This window comes from Delphinapterus leucas, chromosome 14, assembly GCF_059928025.1.
Source record: "Delphinapterus leucas isolate spDelLeu-1000000601 "Yukka" chromosome 14, BTC_Dleu_Yukka2, whole genome shotgun sequence".
Lineage (NCBI taxonomy): Eukaryota > Metazoa > Chordata > Mammalia > Artiodactyla > Monodontidae > Delphinapterus > Delphinapterus leucas.
In genome coordinates this window covers 85,064,019-85,080,378 of record NC_143142.1, presented here as the reverse complement: position 1 = coordinate 85,080,378, position 16,360 = coordinate 85,064,019, and the positions used below count along the sequence as shown (strand labels likewise).

The following is a 16,360-nucleotide window of genomic DNA, read 5'->3' as shown; positions in this document are numbered from 1 at the left end:
GATGGAGAGGCATGGGGAGCAGCAGGATCTGGAATGGTTTCCTGTATTCAGCCTCTCCTGGGTTGAGGTGCCAGCGTGCAGAGGATATCTCATGTTTATTGAGGGCTTACTGTGTGCCAGCCATTATGCTTGTTTCTGAAGAGAAAAATCTGTTAAGGGAAGAGAAGCTCATTCTCTGGCTGGTCAGAATCACCTGGGGCATCGTCAGGCGACTTGAGCGCTTGCTGACATGTACATGTTGGCGTGTCCATCTCCGTGGCAGGCACCAGGCTACTCCGAGTCCATGGGTGATACACTCCCCATGCCTCCTAAGAGCAGGTTATGCTTGGGGTTGAGGGCCACCCTCTGTTCAGATCTGTCCGTGTGGATTTCATTCTTCCCCTTCCAGAGAGACTGTTGCCCTTACTTCCAAGTTCTTAGGCCCCCCTCCTTTTGCCCCCAATCATTGCCCATATCCTTTTTGAGTGATAGTCTAAATATATCCAGGAAGTCATCTTGGTGGGAAAAGTGGGGTGGGGGAGTGGTAAAACCCTTGATGAACAAAGGACATCCTCAGAGCCGTGGCGCTGGCGAACTAAGCATACAGAGTACACGCACTCTAGATTTTAGTCATTTCTGAAATAGCATGCTGGCCGGGAGGTGGGGCAGTTATCGGTGTGTGTATTGGGGAGGGGGTAAAAAGGAAGCTTCCAGATCTTCCCAGGAGAAGTCGTGTGCCCACCAGGAGCGCTCTCTGTGCACTGCTGCCTAGAAGTGGGAAACTGAGCTTGGTGACTTTCTGGGCATTTCAGATCCCTGCCCAGCTGCTGTTGAGTACTGCAGGTCTTGAGGACTGATTTTAATAAAAATTTATTTTGGGAGGTTCTGAAAAGGACTAACTGCATAAAATGTTAGATCTCATTAAGTCTTAAAAGCCATTGACTATAAGATTCACTATTATTTTACATTTATTATTTACCACTAAAATAAAAAGAATGCCAATTAAAACGTGTTCCATTGAATGTGAGATGCAAAGGGTAAGCGAGTTTGAGGATGAGTGTTTGGTCCTCCTGTGGCTGTGACTGCCAGAGCTGGAACCAGCCGTTATTCCTCAAAGGTCGGCAAACTCGGAGACTGTGGTGGCAGCTCTGGTTCACAAATTTACATTTTTTTACTCTGTGGATGTTATCTTTATTAGGTTTCTGTTGTGTTATTGGAACTGGACAGCTGATGCATTTTATCTATTCCCTTTTTATTTCCATGCAGTACACTTTACAGCAGCTCTTTGATATGCTGACAGCCTATAATAGGACACGTCAGTCAGAGTGAGTCCAGTTTTCAGGTTTACTCAGGACACTGAACGTCTCACCATCCTCTCTGCTGCCCTCCCTCCCTCCCTCCCTCCCTCCCTTGTTGTAGATGAAGTTTCATAGTGAGTAGTCTTTGGAGTTTATGAATCCTTTATGTTTTGTAGAGGGGAATGGACAGGCGCCTTTATACTTTGTATTTTCCATGTTTGTTTTCAGAACTGGGCGAGGTGTCAGGCTGGTCGCGGGCTGTGCCGCTCTGGGTCACCGGGCCCGGCTGGATGAGCTCTGTGGGAAATCCTGCACCGGCTGCTCTGTGTCTCTGGACGGGTAAGGAGCAGAGGTGGTCTGCTGCTCTGGGGGGCTGCATATACCGGGTTGCTCTTTTTATTTTATTTTTTATTTATGGCTGATTTGGGTCTTCGTTTTTGTGCCAGGGCTTTCTCTAGTTGCAGCAAGCGGGGGCCACTCTTCATCGCGGTACGCGGGCCTCTCACTATTGCGGCCTCTCTTGTTGTGGAGCACAGGCTCCAGACGCGCAGGCTCAGTAATTGTGGCTCACGGGGCTAGTTGCTCCGCAGCATGTGGGATCTTCCCAGACCAGGGCTCGAACCCGTGTCCCCTGCATTGGCAGGCAGACTCTCAACCACTGCGCCACCAGGGAAGCCCATCGGGTTGCTCTTTTGAGCTCTCTAAGAATAGAACTGTGTCGGAAGAATGCACAACACGGAGAGGATGGTTATGAGTCATCAGCCTGTCATTATTAGACTAGTTTCATGAAGCTAAACTTCTAAAAGTGACAAGTAAATTTAGTTTTCCTTTTTATAAAAGGTTCTTCAGAATTATTCACTTCCCATTTGATAAAGACCCTTGAAAAAGGAGAAAGAAGATTAAAGTGTGTTCTTCTGAAAGCTTACAAGATCTCTGACTTTATTAGCTTTCAGGATTTTGGGAGCCTCTTTTGCCACGGCAGGTTCTGTACTGTGACCCTCAGCAGCAAGATCTGTAGAAACTTTTTAAAAAATTTATTATTTGAGATTGATGCTGAAATGCTTGTGGATTCGTACTGTACTGATGTTTCTGGAGCACCAGCTGTATGCTCAGTGTTGTGTGAAGTCCTGGAAGCTTGGCGCTGCTGTAGCGTCTTACAGCGCAAGGCGGGGGGTGCACCTGGTCTACGCATTTCCAACGTAAATTGCCTGACTTCAAGTTTTGGGCTTTTAATACCATGTCATAACTAGCTCAGGTAACAGTGTACATACTTTCGCTATGATTTTGTAAAGAAAGAAAAGGACAAAAAAGAAAGATTTAATTAAGGACATTGATTTAAACTTTGTATACTCTGGGAATAGAATCTGTCATTTGATAACCTGATAGGAGAAGTAGGACAGGTACGCATCCAGCTGGTTCCTCTAATGAATATCCGAGGACCTTCTCTGTACCAGATGCTATGCTTGGAGGAGAATGCAGGTGGCGAGCCGCTCACATGTGTTCTCATGAGGCTTACGGTCTTGTGGGGGGAACACAGATTAAAACAAGGAATGGATTATAAATTGGGGTACGTGCTATCAAGAAAACAAATGGACTCCATAATCCAGATTAGTGGGCTAGGATGGTCAGGAAAGACTTTGCTGAGGAGCTGACATTTAAGCTGAGAACTGAAAACTGAGATGAAAGGGCTTGGAGAAGAGCATCTAGAGGGGAAGCCAGGTGGGCAGAGAGGGGGCCTGGACCTGCTGCAGGAGCAGGGGCGGTGGGCAAGGGGGAGGGGCCCAGAGGCCATGGGGAGGAGTCTGGACCTTATTCACAGTGTGGGATTTTTTAAATAAATTTATTCTTTTATTTATTTTATCTTTGGCTGCGTTGGGTCTTCGTTGCTGTGCGCGGGCTTTCTCTAGTTGTGGCGAGCAGGGGCTACTCTTTGTTGAGGTGCACGGGCTTCTCATTGTGGTGGCTTCTCTTGTTGCAGAGCACAGGCTCTAGGCACGTGGGCTCAAGTAGTTGTGGTGCTCGGGCTCAGTAGTTGCGTCTCGAGGGCTCTGGAGCGCAGGCTCAGTAGTCATGGCTCATGGGCTTAGTTGCTCCACGGCATGTGGGATCCGGGATCTTCCCGGGCCAGGGCTCGATCCCGTGTCCCCTGCACTGGCAGGTGGCTTCTTAACCACCGCACCACCAGGGAAGTCCATGATATGGGATTTTAAGCACGGAGGTGTGATGCCATTTGATTTCTCACATTACCTTGTTTACTTGTTTACCTGTCTCCCTTGTCTAGGAGGAGGGGAGATGGAGAGACACTGGCCAAGTTGAGGTACATTTGGGGCATAAGTGACATGACTCGTTTATGAACCAGACGTGGGTGTTTGGGGAAACAGACCTGAGACGGGAATCCCAGACTGTTGGCTTGAGCGGTGTGTCTGCGGAGGTGCTGCCTGTGGGGTTGGAGAGTGCTGGGGGTGGGAGGCAGAGTGACAGCTGGGCACTGGACACAGGCAGCGAGGATGCCGGTGGCGCCGGGGAGAGTGTGGAGGTGGCAGTGGAGGGGCCTCAGGGCTGAGCTCAGAGGGCCCGGGACGTTTTGAACCACCGGGGAGCAGGAAAGACCAGCGAGGTCCCAGAAAGGGAGGGGGGTGGCGTGTGACCCGGGAGAGGGGCTGGCTGCTAGAACAGGGGTGGCTTGTTCAGTGGTGCTGGGTGCGGGGCCGCCTCTGCAGCTGTTCCAGGCCAGTGGCGGGCAATGGGCTGCCTTTATTTCGCATGTAGTGTTTGTATATTTCACACCGAATGTAGAAAGCCAAAAGGAAGTGGGAGGCAGGGTGGTGGAGGCAGCAGGGGTGGACAGAAGCTTGGCAGCGAGAGGAGATGGGGGACGAGGAGAGCACTGTCTCGGTGCACTTTCCGGGGAGGGTTTTCGGAGGCTGATATGGATGTTGGGGAAGAGCAGCGGCCGGAGGGGAGGCAGGGCTGGAAGGGCTGGGTCCCTGGACACACATGGGCCTGGGCACCTGAGCGTGGGTCCGCACGCGGCTCTGCAGGGCTTGGGCTTTCTCTGTGGGAACAGGGAGCAAGGACAGCGTGAGTGGGGATTGCAGAGGATCCTCAGTGTGGACCGTGAATTCCCACACCCTGAGAACGAGCATGCACAAGTTACATTTTCTCGGGGAGGTTTTCTTTGACTGTCCTGCCCCTCACCTTCCTCTGTCCCTTTCTCTCTCCCGTCCCCTCCACCACCGAGTACAATCTCCTGTAGCTGCTTTTTCATTTTTCCTTTCGCCTGAGGTTCAAAAGTGCCCATTCCTGACTTCTAACACCAGTCATGCTTTCTAGGCGTTTCAGATTCTTACAGTTTTTTGTAAAATTCTAAGATCATAGACATAGATGGGAGATTAAGGATGCATCTCAACATCCTATTTATTTAGGCAGATGAATGAAATGAAAAGGACACTTCAGAGAACTTTCCGGGGCCTGGCGTCTCCTTGAAGCCCCAGAGGAAGCATCACAGGGGTGAGGTCTTGCGGGAGGAGGGTGCAGGGGTGTCGCCCGGGCTGGGGGAGAACAAGTTGACGTATCCTGTTCCGCTCGTATGTTTTGGAAGCGGGGGTGGTTGTGTTTTTCTTATTAATATGGGCCGACCTCGTTTCGCTGCGCTTCACTTGATCGTGCTCTGCAGATACTACGTTTTTTACCAGCTGGTTTGTGGCCACCCTGTGTCAGCATGTCTGTCAGCACCAGTTTCTGACAGCATGTGCTCACCTCTTGTCTCTGTGCCACATTTTGGTAATTCTCACAATATTTCCAACTTTTTTTATTATCACTATATTACGGCAATCTGTGATCAGTGATCTTTGATGTTACTGCTACGATTCACTGAAAACTCAGGTGATGGTTAGCATTTTTTAGCAATGAAGTATTTTTTTAATAAAGTGTGTACCTCGTTTTCTTAGGCATAATGCTATGCACACTTAGTAGACTATAGTATGGTGTAAGCATAACTCTTATATGCACCAGGAAATCAAAAAATTCCTGTGACTCGCTTTATTGTGGTGGGTCTAGAACCAAACCCACCTGCAGTAATATCTGAGGTCTGCCTGTAGCCACGAGTGCGTCCTCTGTCTTTCATTTCCATTTTCAGTGTGAAAACCTGATTAAAGATACCAAGGAAATTAGCTGTTTGTACCCTTGGGTCTCTGCGTTGGTTTAAGTCATGAGAATTGTAACAAGCAGAGCGTATCAATCGAGAAACGATTGAAGGTGAGGGTGCAGTGTGCCTCTTGTACAGGAAGCGTCTGTTTGTTGCCTTCCATTTGGAGATGCACGGCCAGTTGTTTTCTGGATTCTTCTCTGATTCCTCCCTCTCTCAGTTTGCCTTCAGAAATCCTGCTGAAGATGTTGTCCTACTTGGATGCGGTGGCCCTGCTGTGCGCCGGATGTGTGAACAGGCGCTTTTATCACCTGGCCAATGACAAGTAAGGAGAAAAACCAAATCTCTCTGTCGTGTTTGATAGTGTTTTGATGGAAGTCGTGAAAACTAGTAGGAGCTTTTTAACCATATTTTAGAATTTAAAAGAATTTCGAGAGTAGTTTTATACATGAGTAGAAATATGTCTGATGTGTGATATTTTCAAAGGCTTGCATTTCTCTGCATCTCTTTGCATGAACTGAAAAAGGTGAAGCTTGTTGCTGGTGTAACTGTTGGAGAAAGTGGCTTTTGGTCTGCTGTCCGGGAGGGCTTGCTGTCCCCGAGGCAGGCAGACGTACCCACACAGTCTGCAGCAGCAATGTGGAGCCTGCCCCTGCCTAACCCCAGCCTGGGCGTTGCAGAGCAGACCCTAAAGAAAGACAAGGAAGGGGCTTCCTTAGGTATGTGTGGGGAGAACCGAAACTGGCCAGCCATGGAACTTGCTTGGTGGGGAAGCGTAAAGCGGGCGGGATAGGAGAGAACATGCGCTCAGGGAGCCTTTGCCCTGGAAGCAGGAGGCCAGTGGAGCGTCCCTGGGCTAGCGGAGATCTATGAAAAGAGGGATGAAACCCCTTCTTTTGTTTTGTCGCTGTGATCTTTGTCTGCAGCTCAGAAGTTTATCTTGGGAGCGAGACAGTGGAATCCTGCAAACTTCTGGTGAGGTTTGTGGTGTCTTGGCTTTGAGGTCCCTCTGTCCTTGAACATCAAAAGATCAGACAGATACTGATCCCACATGGAACCCCTGTATCAACCAGGGAAAAGAGCAAGATAAGGGGGAATGCAGATTTCACTGGTGGTTTAATAGGGTGAGGAAACGGAGAGTAACAGATGGAGGGCTGTGATATTGTTGAATGTTGGAACGCAGTGAGCAGGAAACACCTGTACAGTGGTTCTCAGATGCCGGTCCATGGAGTGGCTGCCTTAGAAAAGCTGGGAGAGTTCAAAAAAATATTTGGATCCCCGGTATGTACATTTCTGCAGATTTTAACTCTGTGTTCTAGAATCTGTTTAAAATTTCTGCAGGTTGTACTAATGAACAGCCAAGTTCTCATAATAAGAAGGGGACACGTATTATTCTCTGGTTGGGCAGGGCGGTTTTCTTATCTCTTAATTTAAAAAGACATTTCCTGTATTAGAGAATACATGTCTGTGTCAGTATACACGCAGTGTCAATTCCTGAAATAGTTCTAGAATGAATGTAGGGCAAGTTTTGTGTGTCTCTTTCTTAAAAACCCTTAGTAAGAGATGAAGACATTCGCTAAAGCAAAGTGCAGTGAGGCATTTTTCAAGGAAGGGGTCAACTAAATGTTGAAAACTGTAGCTTTTTTGCAGGTTCTTACCTTACTCAAGGATAGAACTCAGACTAATTAGATAAACTAATAAATTATAAGTTTCTTAGTCTCTATCGCCTCTATCCAAGACCCACACAGGGCAGGCACCGGACCTCTCAGTGCATTCGTGGGCTCAGCTCTAGTGAGAGTCTTTGCATACTTGCCCATCCCACTTTCTTGGAAGTAGCTGTCCTCTAAAAAGCTGAACTTCTTAGGAAGTTAGCCTTCATAAGGTTTGTTTCCTTTTTTGGAGGAGAATCTTAATTGTGTCAGTTGAATTGTATTTTCTTAAAATTTTATTTATTTTTGGCTGTGTTCAGTCTTCATTGCTGCACGTGGGCTTTCTCTAGCTGTGGAGAGCCGGGGCTACTCTTCGTTGCTGTGCGTGGGCTTCTTATTGTGGTGGCTTCTCCTGTTGCGGAGCACAGGCTCTAGAGCGCAGGCTCAGTAGTCGTGGCACACGGGTTTAGTTGCTCTGTGGCCTGTGGGATTCCCAGACCAGGGCTCAAACCCATGTCCCCTGCATTGGCAAGCAGATTCTTAACCACTGCACCACCAGGGAAGTCCCTGAATTGTATTTTTAAGAGTGTGCTTTCATAGCCAGACATCATAAAAGGATGTATTAACAACTGGATAGGTAAATGATGAATGTTTCTGGAAAGTTAGTGGTACTTTCTAAGCATTGTCTGAGGAGAGGACAGGAGCCCTGCTGTAGCCGATTACCCTGCTGACTTTCTGGAGACCCGCTGCAAGGGTGGGGGCTCCCTGGCGCCCTGCCATTTCTGTGGTGCTGCCTCCCTACCCTGCGTAGGGCAGCCCTTGGCCTGAGCACCAGTCTCTGCGTGGGGTAACAGGAAGGCCTACAATCGGGGTGGATCTGGATCATCACGTGGGGGGTTATTTTCCAGCCCTCTGGGAAACACTGTTTATCAAAACATTAAATTGGCCCTATGTCCTGAACAACCTGATGGAAGTTTTTCTGTGCTTGACTGATAGATTAGACAAATATGCTCTTGTCCTTAGGTCTGCTTTAGCTTTTTAACAAGGTGGAGCATTTTGTGATCAAGAAATGAATGTATTTGGGTTTGGGGACTGTCAAAAGCATCCTAAACCTGAACTTTGTGTTTTATAAATAATCAAGGGGAACAATATATGTAATATTTTAATTCCGTAAGACGTTTTCATTCTCTTGAGGCTCCCCTGACTGTGAATTAAGTGAGATAATGTGTGTGAAAATGGTTCATCACAGGAGTGTTAGGATGGTTACTGTAACCAACCAAGGGTGTGGAGTCGAATTCCAGCGTTGTGGCTGATTGGCTCTCTGAATGTGGATACAGTTGTTTGAACCCATTTCTTTGCGCTGTTGAAGCGGCAGTGACATTCAGGGGTTGAGGCTGCGTGGATTCAGTGGCAGTTCTGTCACTTACGTACAGATCTGGCCCAGGGCACTTTGCATCTGGGCCTCAGTCACATCGTCGGTTCAGTGGGGACAGTAGTAGTTGCAGCTTCATGGGTTTGCTGGGGGGATGAAGTGAGTTAATGCGTACGAAGTGCTGAAGCAGCGCTCAACACCTGGTGCTCAGAAACGTGAACTGTCACTGTTGGTTGTCATTAATCATCTTTATTTCTTTCCTCTTGGTGCAAGCAGTCCATGTTCATTGTTGAAAAATTAAAATATAGAAAGGAAAAAGAACATACAATTACAAACATGTCAGTTACTGTTGGCATGTCTCTGTGTGTGTATATATCTGTGTCTGTCTATCTATCTAAAACTCCTTTCTGCTCTGTTCAAAAACATTTATGCATTTAAGATAGGGAATCATATTGTATACACTTCCTGCTTTTTTCTGTAATTGATCTTCTCTTCAATTATTGGTGTAAGACAGCAGTTCTTATTAGGGATGGTACCAGATAAAAATGTGAGCTCACTCACTGTAACTCAGCCCCGGGAAACAAGCTTTTCCTGTTAGCATGTGTTTTAGGGTTGGTGAATCTAAGACGCTTACCTCACACTACAGTTCAGTTTAACGTATGAACAACTGTAAGTGTTCAGCTTGACTTGTTCATGGAAATAGACTATTTAAAAATGATCGCATGTCTCTAATTTAATATATTCCAGTTACAAGTGCGTTACAGTGTCTCTTAGACAGTTAACATATTTCCTCTCTTCCCCCAGCTTTATTTGGATCAGAATCTACTCAGCTGCCTTTTCACCTAAACAATCTAATTGGAAAGTTAATTCAGTAGAGAAGACAGCCGTGTCTATGAACTCACTGTCAGTTGGGGATAAAGAAGCTGGATATTGGAAGAAAGAATATATTACAAAACAAATAGCGTCTGTAAAAGCAGCTCTAGCTCGGGTTCTCAAACCTCTCCACCCTTACACAGGCCTCCCAGTTAAGACCAAAGAGGCCCTCAGGTAGGCAGGCGTGGCTTCTTGGGGTGGGCGTGTGGTGGTCATGAGAGGGCCGTTAAACACTGAGATGCACCATCACCTTAAAGAAGAAGGGTGGTGTAAGTTCCAAGTATTGTGTATATGGGACCGATGTGTGGTTTGTATTGTGAGGGACTGTTGGATATTTTGTGCTTTTGTGTATCTATAAAATACATAGTATTTTCCTATTCATATATTTGGTTCAGAGGTTTTATGAAAAGCAGAAGCAGCCTGGTCGTCAGCTGTAGTAAAGCAGGAGATTCATTCAAGGCATCCCTCTATGGGCAGAGCCCTTTGTGTTCTTTATCTATGTATCACCAGTTCCTGGAACAGAGCAGCTGTTCCGTGAGTGTTTGTTAGGTGAGGAGATAAGTCCTAAGAGAGAACTGTTGTGACTTGAAAATTTATGTCGAGCGTGTTCTAGGAACTTTGGCTTTGGCTTTTAGGGTACCAGGTGCTTTAGAGTTGACATGTGATAGACTGCAGTTCTTTTGTTTTTTGTGTTTTTTTTGCTGCTAGGCAGACATTTTTGTTTGCTTTTCTTTCTTCAGAATATCTGGTTTAGGTTGGGTAATTATATTGAAAGAAAATAGTGGAAAAGAACACATCCTGGAGCACGTTGATCTTTCCTTCAATGATTCATCAGTCACGGCCATGTGGTATGGCAAAGACTGGCCACGTCTTGTCACACTGTCGACCTTAGATTTGTGTGGGGTGACGCCAGTGTTTCTGAACCGGTCTCAAACCCCCATGAAAAACGGGTAAGTACGAATCAGCAGAACCTCTGGGTGAGGACATCGTATATGTAAGTGCCAGTTGGCCTTCCTTTTGTCATTAAAAAATACCAGTGGTGTATTTTAACTTGATCGCATCTTACAGCCTTCCTTTCATTCTGGATCACTATCATATAGGAAAAGCAGGGGTTTCTCGCACTGATGACTAAGCCTGAGCTTAGGCTCCTCATACCTTGGTTATCTATAACTTAGGGAATGATATTCTCATAATAATTTCCTGGATGACAGATGGCCGGCCTTTGGAAGTTCTTAGTTTTAACCATGTTAACACAAAGATACATAAAACTATTATATTTTCCTTCTTTAGTAAGGGATACAGTAATCATAGTTTAAACACTAGATCATAAAGTCATTAATTTTTTTTTATGTACTTCTGTGTTGAACTTGGCTAGATTTGCAGTCTTGTGCAGGTGACTTTTCTGTGCCTCTCTTTTCTCGTCTGTAAAATGGGGTGATGACGGTTGTGATGTAGGGTTCAGCATGCGTGGCTGCTGTGAAGAAGAGCGAAACATTTCATCATCAAATGCATAAATCAGATGCGTGTGTGTCGTATTGCTGACGCTTACTGAGTACTTAGTATTATTCTGTCATGAGATGGCTTTGCCCTGGGTCCCTACTCATTATCAGGCTTTTGCTTTTCCCAGGAACTCTCTCATGCTCACTTTTCTCACCACTAGTCGTTTTCTTCCAAAAGCTGGACTGTGGCACACATAGCACCCTGACCTCCTGACATAAAATGTATGGAAACGCGAAGGTAACTGCCTTCTCCTTCTCCAGTGTTGGTTTCCTGCCCCCGGCCGCCTCCTTCCCTCTTTCAGGCCCCTGTGACCTTGCAGGGCATCTGCGGGCGTTGTTCTTACCGCCTTGTGAGCTGCAGCCCCACTGCGGGCTTCTCTCCCAGCCCTTGCCATGGAAGGTGTTGAGATCTCGCTTTAGGGTCTGCATCTCCACAGAAGAACCACCTTCTTTCCTGGTTCCCCTGCGTACAGGCACATTTGAATGATACCTTTATTTGCATAAATCTCTGAAATTCTATATGGTATCATGACGGACCCCAGAATTTTTCTAATGCGGTCTTTAGGTTTTATGCACCATGAAATTATATTTGGAGAATGAGTCTGCAACCTCTGTACTAGTTTGAACACTATGTTATTTGATATCATGAGATATTGTTTACAGGGATTAGGACAGAATTGTTGACATCAATTAAATGATCATGAAAGTTCATAAATGGATAGTGTTGAATTGTAAAGCTCAGTTAAAGATACTGTGTTCCTGAAATTGTCATCCAGGTCAGGAATACTAGATACTGCACAGTGACAGAAATGCCAAAATTCATTGGGAAAATTCATTTTATTTAATTTATATACATTAAAACTCAGTGGACTTCAGACCGCACTTGATAAACAGTGGTGAACAAACCCTGCAAGTGTTTTTCAGCAGTCTCTTTTGATTGGCACTTTGATCGCAAGTTTGTGAGCAAATGCTTTCATCGTGCGGAGACAAGTCGTTGTGCGCGTCTGTGCGACAGCAGAGGAGAGACTCACTGATTCTGATTTGGGTCTTTCTTGTTTCCTCCGTGAGACTTTTTTTTTTTTAAAACAGTGAAAGCCTTATCTATGTAATTTGCAGTTTGTGTGTCCCTGTCATATGTGCCTTCCCAGTCGGACACTTTACGCTGTCACTGTGGCCAGCGTTTTCCATTCTGCAGGTGACGCCCTGCGTCCCGAACTTCTGAGAAACGTGGGGTAGATGTCAGCCTTAGTTTCTGCACCAGGACGAACCTGTGAGGCCAAGGCAAAGGGAGACCAGCATGTTCTCTGTGGAGTCTGTCCAGCTGGTCTGGAGCCTTGCGTCTGAGGGTGCGGGCTTCGGGCACATTGAGGGGTGTTCTCCCAGCCCCGGCGCCTCGTGGCCACACTGATGATGTCACAGCAGTGGCTGCGGCGTGCGCTCTGGGGAGGTTCTCTCATTTCATTTCCCTCCCTCGAAGGTGGGGCCGTCTCCCTGGACACAGGTGAAGGTCACGCTGAGGCAGTCTGTAGGGCTGGAGCTAAGGTTTCAGCTCCGGTTCCCAGCCTGGCGTTCAGCTTCCCCCTGAGTCTGCTCTCCCGTGCTGAGCATATTTTTAGGTTCTCCCTCACGCGCACGCTCACCGAACGCCTCTCCCTGACCAGTGTAGTTCTCAGCGCGAGAAGCTCTCTGAGTGAGGGGCCAGGATGGTCTGGCAGCCAGGCATCTGGTTTCCACGCTTACAGCCCCCTCTGCTTTGAGACAGTGCATGGCGGAATGCCTTGGCTTTGAACTTCTGCTTAACGAACAGTTGAATACCTGTCACCTGCTGGCGTGTGTCTTAGGTGCTGGAGGCGCACCCTTGGCCCCAGCTCCTTGGAGACTTTCCTCTGGTGCTGAGCTGTGTTAATTGACCACTGAGATTGCCTCTCCCTCAGGGTTTCCAGAATTGCCTCTGGGAATGACAGACATCTCTGCCTACCATGATAGAGCAAATAGAATGCTTCATTCTGTTGATTTTATGTGTCATGATGAACAGTAGAGCTGAGTTGTGTTTTCTTACACATTTGAGTTACTTACTCTTAGACACTAATTCTAATATCCAGTTCATGCTGTATCTCCTTCATGAAAACACTCATGATTTTGGTTTAAATTTATTTTCCGACGTTACAGTTTTCACTATCTCTGAGCTATTCTTTTTTTTTTTTTTTTTTGCGGTACGCGGGCCTCTTGCTGTTGTGGCCTCTCCCGTTGGCGGAGCACAGGCTCCGGACGCGCAGGCTCAGCGGCCATGGCTCACGGGCCCAGCCGCTCCGCGGCATGTGGGATCTTCCCGGACCGGGGCACGAACCCGTGTCCCCTGCATCGGCAGGCGGGCTCTCAACCACTGCGCCACCAGGGAAGCCCTCTCTGAGCTATTCTTGATAATAACTTTAAAAGGTTAACCTGCTTTCAGGCAGCCTACTAGACCCCCTACTTTTTTGTCATTTAAGGGATTTCATCTTTGCTTATGCATCCCATACTGAGAATCTATTGCTGATTGTAGCGTTGTGCTGGGTTTTGAGGGGAAGAGGATAGAAGACAGTTCTTCCTCTCCCTCACCTGTGTGATTCTTCAGCTCACTGCTGACGGGGCCGTAGAGTTGACAGTAAGAGCGGGGGTGGGGAGAATAAGATAGACGGTAAGAAATTTGGACTTACCCATTTTGCCTTTTATTTATACAAGTTGTTTCTCCTTATTAGCAATGTGTGCATGATTGGCATGTTCTTAATAGTCTTTTTAGATGTGCCAAAGAGAATCGACAACACGGGGGAAGCCAGAGCTCATTTTTCTCTCTCCTTTCTTTGGCATGATGTTCAAAGACCTCGGTGGCATTCTTTAATTGCAAAGTACAACCTGAGTCACTTAACCGAGTCCACCATGCTTGGCTGTGATAGGCTGATCCGGATCTTCTGCCTGCACCCGGGCCTCGTGGTGGGGCTCTGGAAGGTAAGCCCAGTCTGTACCTGCCACGTTTGCTCCGTCGTGCATGGGGTCAAGGGTTAAGTCCTTTAGATGTTCAGCGACTGCACCCTCCTACGGACCTCATGTTCCCCGCTGCCTGGCCCTTGCGCCTTCGCGGCGGGTCTGCCTTTCTACCCTCACCTGAGACACACAAGCCCTTCCCGCCCGGGCGCTTTGGTTCACGTTACCCCTTTAACATCCTGGGACTTTCCCCTTCCTCCTCCAGCCGGTCCACTTTCCATCCTTCTGCTCCTTTCAGGCCCTTCCTCTGCCAGAGTGTCTCCTGTGCGTTTAACCTGGGGCCCTCAGATGCATCTCGCCTGGAGCCATGTAAGGATGGCAGCTCCCAAGTTGACTCTGGGGATAGCACTCACATCTGTACACGACGGCCAGGCAGAACCCAGGTCCCCACGCCAGCCTCCGGACCATTTCTTCCCTCGTCCCGCTCTTGCCGTCGGGTCGTCTTCTCCCTCAGTCCCTCTGTACAAGGTGACTGGGGGCCAGGCAGCACTTGGCTCGCTCTGGGCTCTTGAGTTGGTCCATCCGGGTTGGCCGAGCGGAAGCCAGAACTCTGGTTGACCCGATCGTCCCATCGGCCACTGGAGAAGGGCAGCTTCAGGCTGCCGTCTGGGTCACCTTCCGCCGGCAGGGCAGCTGTGCCCGGGGAGAAACGGGGGTCGGCTCCTGTGCCGTCCTGTCCTGTCTCCTGCTGCCCGACCGGCTGATGAGTGGACTTGGCGTCTAATCCCTCCCGCTGGGTTTGCCACGTCAGACAGGTCCTGCCACGGCTGCTGAGTGTGTGTGGGGTTAACCTTGTGAAGTTCTTACCAGCCTTCTCTTTATCTTTGAGAAGACTTTGAAGCAACCTGGAACTGACAAAATATATTTCCACAGGCATCATATGTCAGACAGCACTTTGATGTTTCATAAATACTAGGGTGTTAATCCTTTCGGTACCGCATGCTCTGTGTATTTGGGTGCATTGTGGTCCTGCTATCAATGTGACAGATAAGTCTTATTAAACAGTGATAATGCATTGGCACTGCAGGAATCTTAGATTGTAAGAAACCACATCTATCTGTAAGATGAATGTGCTGCGATCTTCACAATGACCTTATGAAAAATTAAAATATTTCAGTTGAAAAATGTATTCTTTTTCAGAGGGAGGAAGAACTGGCTTTTGTTATGGCAAATCTTCATTTCCATCACCTTGTGGAGAGGAGCACGTTAGGCTCGGCTGCTATGTATGTATTCGTATGTGGTGTATTAAATTTTGTACAGTCAGCATAAAGGATCCGGAGTTGATACCATCTTAATATCCTGAGAACAGCTACAAAGACATCCTGTCTTTAATCAGTAGACAGAAGCCAACAGACAAAATTATGTAGCTGTTGCTAAAAACATTGGATTATCCGTCAGTAGCTGTTTGCTATATTTGTTTGGGTTCAGGGTGACACACCTTGTGGAGTATGATTTATAGGGCAGGGAATCTTCATTACTGCCAGATGCTAGTGCACTGGGGTGCTGCAGGTTCTCTGCAGTAGTTTGCATTTTCATGTCTTGAAAGGCAGGCAGACCTGTGGCCCACTTGGCCTGACCTGCAGATGTGTTTTTGCTTGGTTGGGACAGCGTGTCTGTTAATGGACTTCGGGCCATCAGGTGGGGGACATGCTTTCCGGCTCACTGCTCCTCTCACCCTTCCCCTGGGGCTGAGACTCCCATATGCCTTTTTTTTTTTTGTTGTTGTTTTAATGTGAAATGCTCCCCAGTGCTTCTGAGTTTGTTACGTTATGTAGTAATGCGTTTCTTACTGAATGAAAGCTCGTTCATTGTGGCTTTGGGTCTTCTTCCAGGGGAGTCCCTGAGCTGTAGGTCTGTTGTTGGGTGCATTTTCCTGCTGCGCATTCAGCCCCCTGGATGCCGAGACCACTGTGGAGCAGAGCGGAGCTGCTGCCCTGGGTGGATTTCAGAACCATGTTCTGTCATGGCGGTCTGGAGATGCGCAGGGAACACACGCTTCTGCCCGTTTATATGGAAGTTGGTAGAAGGAACGGGGGGCCATGCTTCTGCGTCTGTGGTACTGAACGTGATTGGGAATCTGTAGAGGGTTGATGAGAGCTGGTGCTTTGAAGGGGTGTTAATTTTTTAGAGTATTTCCAATTCAAGCATTTTACCTCTGGTGTTGACAGGTACATTTTGTTTTACTTTTTAGCCCCTACGAGCTGCCTCCTCATACCCCCCTTTCGGATGACAGCCCGGAGTGTGGACTGAGTGGCTACCAACTCCATGTTGATATGCACAGCGGGGGAGTTTTCTGCCTGTGTGGCACATTTCGCAACCTCTCCACCAGCAAAGGTAAAACTCATTGCGTCTTTTGTTTCAGAGTGGAATTCCAAGGCTGGAGAGGCGAGGGGACCACGTTTTATATCTGAGTTAAGAATTGCCCCCTGGCTGGCCGCTTAACCGTGTCCTGGCCCTCCGTCCTCCCAGACCCTGATCACTAGGACTTGTGCAGTTCCTCAGCTGCTGGCTCTGTCTCCGTC

The 16,360-nt window shown here is 47.7% G+C and overlaps 1 protein-coding gene across 7 annotated transcripts in view; it reads left to right on the top strand.

Annotated features, from left to right (window-relative positions):
* FBXO15 (F-box protein 15) overlaps positions 1-16,360 on the top strand; it is a 210,535-nt gene that overhangs the window by 6,123 nt on the left and 188,052 nt on the right. For 4 of the 7 annotated variants that reach the window (XM_089895318.1, XM_089895316.1, XM_089895317.1 and 1 more), the window contains exons 2-8: positions 1,506-1,616; positions 5,645-5,749; positions 9,250-9,492; positions 10,059-10,268; positions 13,676-13,802; positions 14,979-15,061; positions 16,030-16,172. In XM_089895318.1, coding sequence (XP_089751444.1) covers positions 1,506-1,616; positions 5,645-5,749; positions 9,250-9,492; positions 10,059-10,268; positions 13,676-13,802; positions 14,979-15,061; positions 16,030-16,172 — 1,022 coding nt within the window. The remainder of the gene's footprint in view (positions 1-1,505; positions 1,617-5,644; positions 5,750-9,249; positions 9,493-10,058; positions 10,269-13,675; positions 13,803-14,978; positions 15,062-16,029; positions 16,173-16,360) is intronic. The other 3 variants (XM_089895319.1, XM_089895320.1, XM_089895321.1) reach the window with 3 other exon arrangements.